This window comes from Pectinophora gossypiella, chromosome 7, assembly GCF_024362695.1.
Source record: "Pectinophora gossypiella chromosome 7, ilPecGoss1.1, whole genome shotgun sequence".
In the NCBI taxonomy this organism is placed as follows: domain Eukaryota; kingdom Metazoa; phylum Arthropoda; class Insecta; order Lepidoptera; family Gelechiidae; genus Pectinophora; species Pectinophora gossypiella.
In genome coordinates this window covers 7,622,878-7,635,518 of record NC_065410.1, presented here as the reverse complement: position 1 = coordinate 7,635,518, position 12,641 = coordinate 7,622,878, and the positions used below count along the sequence as shown (strand labels likewise).

General features: G+C 37.2%; 1 protein-coding gene across 2 annotated transcripts in view; it reads right to left on the bottom strand.

Annotated features, from left to right (window-relative positions):
• Nucleotides 1-1,840: 1,840 nt before the first annotated feature.
• LOC126368072 (uncharacterized) overlaps nt 1,841-12,641 on the bottom strand; it is a 158,850-nt gene continuing 148,049 nt past the window's right edge. For both annotated transcript variants that reach the window (XM_050011954.1, XM_050011953.1), the window contains exons 4-8: nt 11,136-11,231; nt 8,191-8,326; nt 6,100-6,233; nt 3,180-3,399; nt 1,841-2,559 (exon numbers count right to left, since the gene is read on the bottom strand). In XM_050011954.1, coding sequence (XP_049867911.1) covers nt 2,411-2,559; nt 3,180-3,399; nt 6,100-6,233; nt 8,191-8,326; nt 11,136-11,231 — 735 coding nt within the window. In that variant the 3' untranslated portion in view covers nt 1,841-2,410. The remainder of the gene's footprint in view (nt 2,560-3,179; nt 3,400-6,099; nt 6,234-8,190; nt 8,327-11,135; nt 11,232-12,641) is intronic.

Genomic DNA, 12,641 nt, shown 5'->3' with positions numbered 1-12,641 from the left:
GTTTCCAAATGGGGCTCGGTATATTTTTTCTTTATTTGTCACCATCCCCCTAGCATTATCCCGGTTTTCACAGGGTTCGTTTACCTAACCTGAAGATTTGACAGGTCCGGTTTTTTACAGAAGCGACTGCCTGTCTGACGGCCAACCCGCGAAGGGAAAATCAACCCAATAACCTGTATTGGGTCACATTAGATTATATTTTATTTGTGTTTTATTAAATACTAGCTTTTGCCCGCGACTTCGTCCGCGTGGCGTGTTATAAAAGAGAGATCTTTGTGTGTGTGGGAGTGCATATCAAATTTCAAGCATCTAACTTATGCAGTTTAGATTTTTTCATACAAAAGTTTCTTCCCGCTAACTCCCATTTCCGTGGGAATTTTGCAATATCCTGTTGCAACTAAGCTTTAAGTTAACTAAGGTACCGGCATGCCAAATTTCAAGCGTCTAACTTAAGCGGTTTAGATTTTTCATACAAAAGGATTTTCCCGCTAATTCCCGTTCCCGTGGGAATTACGGGAATTCCTTTCTTAGTGCACCTCTACGGTACCTAAGCTACGTCCCTGCCAAATTTCAAGTGCCTACGTTTAGCCGTTTAGGCTGTGCGTTGATATGTCAGTCATTCAGTCAGTCAGTTTCTCCTTTTATATATTTAGATATTTCCGTCATACATGATTTCTATGTAACTTTAACCATTAAAGCTGCTCACGCGACGGAAGCCTAAAAAATGGAGTAACTAATCCCGTTTTCCCAAAATTTCCCTTCACTACTCTGCTCCTATTGATTGTAGCGTGATGAAAAGTATACTATAACCTGCCCAGGAGTATGAAGAATAATTGTACCAAGTTTCATTAAAATCCGTCCAGTAGTTTTTGTTTCTATAAGGAACATACAGACAGACAGACAGACAGACAGACAAAAATTTTACTGATTGCATTTTTGGCATCAGTATCGATCACTAATCACCCCCTGATAGTTATTTTGAAAATATATTTAATGTACAGAATTGACCTCTCTACAGATTTATTATAAGTATAGATAAGCTGGTTTATCAAACTCATTATATCTTTCAAGCATGGTTGGTTTACAAAGGAACTGACGTGACCAACCTAAAGAGGCGCGTCGTAAGGTTCATCCTAGTACTGCAATACTTTCTCAGCATCTTGCGTAAACGTCGTTTTTGTCATTGGCTGTTACAATACAACAGTTAGCAGAGCTCAGCTCAGCTAATCAATGCAACATGATCAATATATTACTATGTATTTGTGGATGACCGATATAGGTTTCCAGTAAATTGATGGATTTATCCGCAAGGGAGACGGTCCATTGATATACACGACTTTGGGTATTATTATTTATAGTGTGCCTGTGGTCAATTCAAAGGCTCCATTTGAAGTCAATGGCAGATTACTTATCACTTAATTGACAACACGTTTAACGGGATTAGTTCATTGCCGCTCGTAGTTTTAGGTAAGCATATTGTCTGACATAACAGAGTCAGGCTCTGCCCAAAGTAGGTTAATGTCCAGTAATTGACCATCTATTTCTACTATTGGACGTACGTATTTTTGTTTTCAGATTAGTGATGTAATTTAGATCCGTGTACTATAAAGTGTTTTATTTTTCTAAAATTGTAATTGCCAATGACAATAGGAAACGCACAAGCACTTTCATTGGAACTTCTAAATAATGGGATGGGGCCGTTATATCGGGTCGTAAAAACACCTATCTTTCTAATTCAGTCTCATAATTGCGCATAAGTAAGCAAACGGTTCATGTACAACGGACTTCATGGAAAAGCGACATAATTACGGCTTTAAAATAAGTATACGTATATAATATGATCATATTTCTTGGAATATAATATTTACTCCAAACTTCAGTTACCAATCTTTCAAAGATTAGGTTATTAAATTGACGTAAGAAAATTAAATTTCAAATGTAATTTTGAATTACCCCAATCACCTTTTTCATAGTCCAATTTTCTCTTTAATTTTAAATTCTAGGAATATAAATATTCTATCAAACTGAAACATCATCTATAGAATTAATATTCAAATAGACTACAGCAATCGAGACAAAACCGAATTAATTTTAAAACATTTTTTTAAATCTAAGAATAAAAGAATGAAATGGATTTTAGAAAATATAACCAATTCCTTAACCACATTTACTATAGTCAAATCACCACAATCCTTTAATTACAATTTGGAAGGGTAAACAACATGTAGTAAAACAATTAAAATTTTAATCCTGTACAATACAAGTACGTTGCTTTGTTACTAACAATATCACAAATCAACTGATAGTAACCACGCAATATACTTCAGATTTACACAAAAATAACTTTTCAGATGAACTGTATAATAAAAAGAAGGACAATCATTATCCAGATATATTGAATTAAGGTCGTCTACAGGATGACCCTTCCAAAATGACAGGCCAGTAACAATATAGCGATTAATATACGGTTTAGTTCACAACGAGTCGAAAAATTGAGCTCCGAACTAATGATTTTGACGGGAAGTTGCGTTGGGGCAGGCTCAATGCCGATCACGTTCACTGGAAAAGAAAATGTCACTGAGAGAATGGTAATTATTCAGGATCCTCCTTTAGAGTGGCCGTAAAGAAATAACACGGCTCGTGAAAAAAATGTAGAAAGGGAATTTCTGAAGTTCAAGGATTTATTCAATACAAGGCAGAAGCTTGGTTGATACTTTTCGTTTTTACATATTTTTTAATAAATATTGTGATTGAGTCCGACACCCAGATTATAGCCGGAAAGCAAAGGATAAGAGAAACAACATCTAAAGTAAGCTGGCGAGAGCTGGCGCAAGTAATATTATATTAAAAAAATGGAGTACAATAACGGCATTGGCTGAAAACGATAATGATTTATTGAAGAAGGAATGAAAGTTATATAGTATTAATCTGTTTTATAAACTGTTCCTTTTAAAAACAAATATGGCGTTCTAAGGACAGTGTGATCACCATTACCAATTCATAGGGTTGGGTTGAGATATTTTAAAAACACTTTAAAGGCAGTTTATATTAATTCAATTTAGTAAAGGGATTTTCATTTTAAAGAATTAAAAAGTTAGTCATATTGCTACCTACAAAATCTGAGACCAACCTACAAAAAAAGTAGACAAGCACGAAACTCAGAATATAGGTAAACTCACCCGTGACGGTATGATTCTGGACGTCGGCGTAACCTTCGCCGTCATTCGCGTAGCTGGGTATAGTACTGAGGCAGGTGATCTCCACCGTCTGGTTGGGGGCAAGCTGTAGCGTGGTCAGGGGGAAGTGGAGCGAGGAGTTGGTCATCGACAGCTGTATGCCATGGTGGGAATGCCGCTGCAACTTCACTGTGCCGTACGGGACCGTCAGCCTTTCATCCACCTGTTACAAAAATGATAAGCGGCATAAGAGAAGATGCAATATTGAGCCTTCTCAATGGGAGGGTTTGGCAGCACAGCGCCCAGAATGGCGCAGGCTGGTGATGAGGCGAGTACACGAGTTCGAGCAACAGCGCACGGCAGACCTCGACGTTAAACGTGATGAGTTGAAGGCCCGTGCCCTTGCCGCTACTCATTATAATTACCAAAACGGTGTGCTCACGTGCCCTCACTGTGCGCGAGAGTTCACCGTGAAGATAAACTACATATGCCATCTTCGGGCACATCAGCGTCGTGCCGACTAGGAGTCGAAGTAGTCACCATGGCCATAATCGGTCGGAGATCATCATCATCACAAAAATGATGTAACGTGAGTGACTATATTCCCGATTAAGTTAGTAGGTAGTACATCCAGTGCAAGATGAACTAAGTACATACACTTCACCTTTGCTAGTGTATTTGGTGGTTTTGTGAGGCATGTCAATTCTGTTAGTGAAAATAAAACTGAAGATAAATTAATAACTCTTTAGTATAAAGCATATAAAAAATAATGTGAGTGCTTTTATCTCTACAAGATGAACAAAGTTACCTAAAATTACTTATTTATAAGTAAAAATAATCCCAATAGTTTTAAGGTCTTCATTTAATGTGGTTTATTATTAAAATATTAGAATTCTAAAGCTAGATGTTTATAAATTAGTTCAACATTTTCATCGCAGTCGGTACTGTAGCTATTTAAAATTCGAATAAAATTTATTCAAAGCATTTTTTAGGCAAAAAACTTGCGCTAATTCTTGTCAGGTGAGGTTATTTTTATTCTGTTAGAGTTATCCATTAAAGACTTTTTCTTTTGTGCATCAACAGTAAGTGACGGCGCAAAAAAGCTTAAACTAACGTTGTCTAGATATCATCGTATTTAGCGTTAGAAAACTAAGCAATCAGTTATTGCTTTAGTACTGTCACGTCAGGATCTTCTTAGTTCCTTCTTCTAAACTAATAAACTTCGAAGGGAGTCGCTTTAACACGTTTATTGTTCAAAGAAACTGGGTAGAGCAAAACATTAAGCCCGGCGCACGGCACCATTCACACTTTCTGTCAACTGATATTGAAAATTGTACTGAGGTGAATGTTTCGAAGTTTTGAATCAGGAGTAAATCTAGACTATGAAAAGATCATACATAGTTCGATAGTCATGTTAACAATTCTCATTAAGTAAAGTATTTTTAATACAAATAAATTGAAACTTAGAATGTCTGTGTTTCCGCAGAGCTAAAGCCGTGGCATCTGTGTAAAGAACGTGTGTTCACAAAGCTGTGTGCGACCTCAATTTGTCTTATACCACGTTCTCACCACATGATTTATTTCTCTTTGTTTAATCGAGCCTGTAACTTGTTGTCTACTTGCTTTACCAAATAGCCTAGATTTTATATAACTATTGATTTGTGGCAACCAGGCTTATACAGTAAACACCTTAACACATAATGTTATTTACAAAACATTAATTCTTTCCGTAGCACAACAGTTTCTCACATTTTTTTAACTGTGACAAATGAAATACTTAATGATTTTCGATTCTAGTATAAAAAAAGCATGTAAGTATTGTGTTACGTTCACAATTTGGTACTTATTCTTAAAAAGAGTCAGAGTAATAAAAGCTTCTATTGTTCTTAAAAGTTAAAAACAATATCGGCCCGCAGCCAAAGTTTCATACTTATTCGGCTGAAGACCAGACCCGTATAAACTTGGTCAGGCCGAACTAAGTTCCTAACTGGCGGCTGCGATTAGGAAGCTTGTTTGGATCCTATTGAGAACTTTAAGGTTGTTTAATGGAATTTAAGTCAAGAGGTCTTTGGGTGTAAACTAGCCTCACTAGCCGCTGGAAGTTCTAGCTGATTGCAGCCAAGTTAGGTAGAGGAAACAGTGCACATACAAGCGGCACCGAGAATATTTTGGGGCGGGAGTATTTTTAATGTTTGAGTTTGTGTGCGTCCGTTCACACAGATATCTGAAGCAGCGCGGCATGGCGTGGGGTGGCGTAGCGTGTCGCGGCGAAAGATCTGTGGAGACCTTAAGCTGGGCCTGCATAACTCATTTCTCGATATCCGTTACAGAATAGTTTACCTACCATTAATGACATATTTATCATCTTTAGATTTAATTTTATCACTAATCTGCATTCAATGATGCATGTGAACTAATTAATCTGTTATTTCAAATAAAAAGTGTTAGTTATCATAAAACCCGTTGTGACGAAGCTCCGATTGGTGCGCGGCGGAGAGTTTTCATTCTATTATACGACATAACACCACCAACCCGCAGTGGAGCAGCGTGGTGGAGTATACTCCATACCCCCTCCGGTTGATTGAGGGGAGGCCTGAGCCCAGCAGTAGGACGTATATAGGCAGTTTATGTATACGACATAACATAACAACATAACAAATATTACAACAAATATAAAATTGCACAGACAGGAAAAAGCAAAATAGAAAACAAAAAAGAAATAGATATATTATTATTATTCTATCATACTAAAAAGTTGTATACCTTTACATTGTTAATATAAATTTATATTTATAGTATTAACAATGTATAAATTTATTTTTAACAAATATAAATTTATTGCACAAACAGGAAAAAACAAAATAGAAAACAAAAGAGAAATAGATATATTATTATTATTCCATCATACTAAAAAGTTGTATACCTTTACATTGTTGATGAACCAGGTGAGGTGTGGTGCAGGGTGCGCACCAGCACTCTGACACGTCGCTTCCAAGTGTTCGCTCGATAACAGCTTTTTATGTTTTATTTTTATCTTAGGACGGTACCTCTGTTTCACTGTAACAAATACAGAAAGAAAAACATGTACTGTAAGTATGTTAATTGTTTACAACCTTGAATCCCAAATTATTTGCAGGAGTATGCGTCCTTTCTTATACATTTTAATTTTACATGATTACTTTAAACTAGTGTTGCTCGATAATCGACTGTATATCGATTAATAATCGATTATTTTCTAAGCCCCTAAATAATTGAAATGTCGATATGCTTATCGATAATATCGATTAAATCGATCCCATGGATATTAAACATTCTGCAATTATAACAATTATAATCGACTAATCGATAGTAAAATAATTGAAATACTCTCGATTAAATCGATTATATTGCAATAATCGATTAATTGATTATTAACACAACAGATAGTATCGATTTAATTGATAGGCATATCGATATTTAGATTATTACGAAGAAAATAATCGAGAATCGATTATTCGGCAACACTAATTTAAACTTTCATCCAGAATATTCGATACAGTTGTGTTATTATTATTATTTTTTATTTTGTTATGACGTAACATGGGCCGTTGGAGTTGTCCTACACAAAAAATTACCTTCACATTTTGCACGAAAATTAAAAACTAATGAAGGCAAGCAACAAGACAGGAGTTTTTGAAATTGAACCCCAAGGGTGCAAATGGTTAAATGCAGACGAAGTCACAGAAAACTGCTATCGTAGGTACTCATATTACCAACTCCAATATTATTATAGTTATAATGTTCTACGAAAGCTTGTGGTGGTAATGAGGGATATCCCCTAGGAGTTGGCAAACTAGGTAGACATGACTCGTTAATTAGTACTCCCATGAGACTTGTTAACCGGTAAATGACAATTATTATTATAATTGGACATTAGATTCCGCTCGAATTATTTACTTATCTACTGAACTGGGAGTAACGAAACAAACATTATAATACATACAGAAACTCAAGGCCGTAATCCCTATTGGGATGGGCAGAGCCTCGCACGTAATCACTGTTCTTGTGGTGTCCTACAGTAATAAAGGTTTCTTACTATATTCCTCTCTTTCTAATCAGAAAACAACTTGCAGCCACTTTTAATACGAAATCCAAGATGGATAAAGTGAGCCGTGTGGTAACACATAACCAGCCAGTCCATCATGTTAGAAAGGGCATAATCCATCGGTTATGAAAGTAAACAGCTGAGCAGCTATAGGTTTATTATTCGGACCCAGTTCAAAACAGAAGATAACTTAAATCTTATTTTATTTTTAAAATACATCGGAAGCAAATGTCTGGTGATAGGCACTAGGCGGCACTAAGTGGAGAGAAATTATTGAGCATCATTTCAACTTAAAATACGCCGACAAAAAACGAGTGACCGGAGATCCCGATGGACTCGAAGTGAAGTAGTAAATGCTTATTTTATGCAAACATTGAATAATCAATTATCGCAAGCAAAAAAAAAAAAACATTCCGTGTCAGTTTTTTTTCAACTAACACCACACTTTTTTAATATCTGTGCACGTCACCGATGTTTTTTTTTAATGAGTGTATTTGCACTCGGCGCAAAAAAAAATATAAGTAGTTCAAATTCAAATTCAAAAATATCTTTATTCAGTAGGTAACATAGTTACACTTTGAATCGTCAATTTTTACATAACGAACGTCTCATCCGCCTAAAACTACTGCAGCTTCTCACAACCTGTATAGCCGGGGAAAAGAAGCTGCAAGAAAAACCTCGGCACAGGGCCCTAGACGTTCTTTAAAAAAAATAAACATAAAATATTGGTATACAATTGAGTAATTTATCTGCCTAATATCAGTTCTTATAAATATTTTACGCTTACGTGATAAATTAAGAAGTTATTGAGTGTGTCAACTATGATTTCTTGAGTGGATAAGATAAATTTAGACCATGATGCACGAAGCTTTGCAGACATAACTTTTTATTTTAAGACGTTTCTTTTTTATAAATTGTAAAATAACTTACCAATAACATTTAGTTCGTGTATTTTAGACACTTTGGAGTAGAGTGGGGTTTCAAGTGCGATTTCACACGCGTAGGGGCCGGACGCTGTGAAGTCCAGAGTTTCTAAGGTGAGTGATGTGGGCGACAACTTGGATAACTGAAACAATATTAAATCATTTAGCAAGAAACGTACATACAGTCAATAATCTATCTCCATGCCGATGAACAAACATCATCATCAGCCCGTTAACGTCCCCACTGCTGGGGCACGGGCCTTCCCTATGGATGGATAGGGAGATCGGGCCTTAAACCATCACGCGGGCCTAGTGCGGATTGATGGTTATTAACGACTGCTAATGCAGGCGGGATCAACAGCTTAACGTGCCTTCCGAAGCACGGAGGAGCTCGAGATGAAAACTTTTTTTTGTGGTCACCCATGCTATGACCGGCCATTGCGAATATTGCTTAACTTCAACAATCGCAGATCGAGCGCGTTTACCGCTGCGCCACCGAGCTCCTCATATTCATAACACAAACAAACATCAATAACTCGCATCTTCTTTTACCCGTCTTATGACTCCATATCCATAGAATAAGGAATAATACTACGTATAGAACGGAAACTCTCCGCTCCCCACCAGCGGCTGAGCTACATTTACCTCACTCCCCTCGAACATAGTTTAGACTTTCGTATGGGCGTCAGACGTCACGATACGATAACGTCAATGTGTAGTGTCTGTGTAAAACAAAGTTGTTTGTATGAAGTGTCCGCTTAGCTATCGCTTAAGCCATCGCTCAGCTACTGGAACAATTATTGAAGAACAATCGGGCTTTTACCATCATCACTTTTAAATCTTACAGACATATAATTTATGATACATAAGGTGTGTGTATTATGGTGAGCGTAAAGTTGTGTGTTTTCTTAAGTACAGTTTGCGTGTACTTAAAAAAATACTTTAATTGGGAAGAACTATTAACAGAAAGCTGGTGAAGTGTAGGTACTCAGTTCATCTTGCGATATGTACCTCTGACTGCTCCAACAATGGGATATAGTCATGAGAATAATATATGTTATTTTTGTTGTGTATTACGTTGCAATCACTTTTTAATTATGAAGAAAAGTATTAAAATATAAGCAAAGAGAACAAACTTATTTTGGAGGTCTGACGGCTCTCAGAAGACAAATCGATAGAACAAATAGAGAAAATGTATGTGTTGAGCCTTGGCTTCGTCGACTTCAATCTGCTAGCAAAAAACAATCGACGACTTCTCAAAGAATTCAAATAAACTAACCATAAACTAACTCACGGCCAGTAACCCATATCACTGTACCTTGGTGACAACTAATTGTAGTCCAAGGCCAGTTGGTACGTGTACGATCACAAGTAGGTACTAATATGTATAAACTTTGAAACCATGTCACATTAACTTTTTTGACATATTTAACCGTAAGTATCATTAAATGGCAAATATGATGGTGCGACAGGGTTCTAAAGTGGTACATAATATTGCTCATGACTGTACCACTCCCTGTGATATTGAACTCGATATAGAGGCGCGGTTGATTGACGTCAATCCGCGTAATGTACCTTATTTCTTATTTAGGTGAACCTGTGATACTTTTTATTCATTTAAATACAGATCTGTCTACATTTGTATGTAAATTACTAACAATTTACATCGAACTATTGAATAATTTCGCTAAATATGTATGTTTGAGGCATTATTGAATGAAAATGAAGGAAGCGGAAGGGGCTATACCTATCGAATCGGCGCAAATGGAACTCCGTGGCTCTACCAATCCCAATAAGTAGCAGGCGTGATATTAGATATGAATGAGTGACTCGATAACTTGTTGAAATGCGTGATACATCTATCACTCACTATACTAGTAATTGTTTATCTTTTGGTAAATTACGTAATATGTCGTAATCATGACATTTGGTTTTAGTTACATACAAGACCATTAAACCAGCCCCAGGGGGGACAGAGTCATCTTCTTTACCCTCCACTGCGGCAATTCCTGTTCAGCTGGGCGCCTTATACTTCAGTAGGTCGGAGTGAGATGGTGGCTGAGTTCGGATAGGGACAGACTGCGGGGTATAACGTATAACCCTTGCCCAGGGATACGGGTGAAGACCTTAGTGATTGCAGAGGCGGATATGGGAACCATTTGTACGGTGGCACTGCAGAACGGAAGAGGCAAATCACAAGGACTGTAACCTAGAAACTACCTACCTACAAACCGCTAATTTCGAGTCGCTAGTTTTGCAGTAACTGTCAGTACTATACAGAGGCGGAGGACATGAGTCATACTACGGCTTAGAAATAGACTAATCTGGGCGCCATCCCACTCACGTCAGACAGAGTACTGTGGGGCGGAAGGCAAGTGGGAAACCACTGCCCTATTTTTCCCTAAACAGTAGCATGGAGAATGCTACATCGACAAGAGCGTGGCTCTTTAATTAGTGATGAACGTAATCATGAATTATAATGATGTTTGTCACAAGTTTACTGCAGCATGTAACATAACAATATTATGATCATAATTATAAATTAATTTTGTGTTATCATTATAATATTGCGATGTATTAGTAGATATTATGATGATATTGTGTGTATGTTATAGCTAAGTTCGGTGAGACGTGGGTAAGTACTTACCTCTGGCAACCCCAATCGGGAATATAGTCGTGATGTTATTATTTTAAATGATACATGATCAGTACCACCCTCTTCATTACAAATGATATCAATCAAAAAGTGTAAGAAGGTATGAGGTAATAATCTATTACTGAATGAATCGATTCGTGTTTTCAACAAACTTTCAACTGAACCCCTTTAATTACAGAGTTCATTTTGACAGAAACATTGCGCCAGTTTATTCTTAGCCCAGTTTATTATCAAGATTGTGTTCAAAATGAGGCATTGTTGTCGTAAATTAAGTAGGAAGGTGTTTAATTACTTACATTAATTTGAGCCCCCGTAAAGTTGTAAATTTCGTAGGGCGGGTCTCGCTCTCTTACGTATTTCATGATACGCTGCCCGTTCTTGAAGAACACCACCTGAGGAGGAAAGGGATTACTTGAAAACACACGAATGCTTAAACATAGTTCTTATGATGTTAACTATTACGTTGCTTTAAAGGAAAGCCTTTATGAACATTAGAGGTTACCTACATAATATTATAACGTCGAAACTTAAAATACCGACAATCAATACCGGAAATCGGAAATATAAGCTTTCTACATACTTGATTGCGATGTTATAATCGTTCATTAAACATCGACTATTTAAGCATAGGTATTTTACGTTGTTGTAAATGTAACCTATAAAGATGGTACTGGAATCGCAGGTTACTTAATAGTTACTACGTAATTGAAATATACCGGGTCGCGAAGTGGGAGGTATTCTTCTTCTATCGTGTGGGTTGTGAGGTAGTAGGGTACCAACGTCATCAACTCTGGTGCCAAAAGCCCCTGATATGGCTCGTGTAACGACTACTTACTTACCTCAGTAAGTAGCAACCGAGACCAACGGCTTAACGTTCCGAATCACGGATCACCTTACTTTCGGACGATCAAGTGATCAGCCTGTAATGTTCTAACCAAACTAGGGATCACAAAGTAATTTTTGTGGTATGTCCCCACCGGAATTGAATCCGGGTATCCGCGCCGTGGCGGCCCTATATCCTGTATGAACGGGTGCATGTGAATTCTAACATTGCAGAAATTCTCTCCTGTAACACTCACAGTATAAAAATTATAATTTGTGACACGACTTCAGATTACCAGCGATATAATTATCATATATCTAACTTAATCTAACTAAGACTTTTCTACTGGATTAATAGTAAAGAAACCTACCTATGTTTTTCATCATCATCAATCAGCCCGGATCATCCCACTGCTGGGTAATAGGCATCCTATATTTTGCGCCATCCTTTTCGGTTCTGCGCTAACTTCATCTATTTATAACTTTCCCGCTATTGTAAAGATGTCATTTGAACACCGGGCCGATGGTGTGCCCGCCTACACATATTTCCTATTTCTATGACCTATTCATCCCTGGAACCACCTACGTAAAATATTTTTTATATACTTATATAAATATGTGCCAGCCCCAACACCATCATGAGCGCATTGGTGGACCGGTACGACTCGCCGCTGCTGAACCGCTGGGTGCGATTGCACGCTGTAACATAGCTGCCCGCGACTTCGGTAATTCGGGCTGGCCTCATGTAGTTTATTTTTATGTAGTCGTCTTTCGAATCTGTTACTTATACTAGGTTAAGCTTTTTATTACTAACTAAATATGGACTAGTTTCCGAAATAAATATTTTGAATTTGAATAAACGATATAACGATACAAGCTCATAATAAATATTGCTCTATCTTTTTTGTTGGGCGTTCAATTCACATCGGGATCACCCCTATACAGAACGAGCTTCTAATTAAACTATTGATTTTATTCTG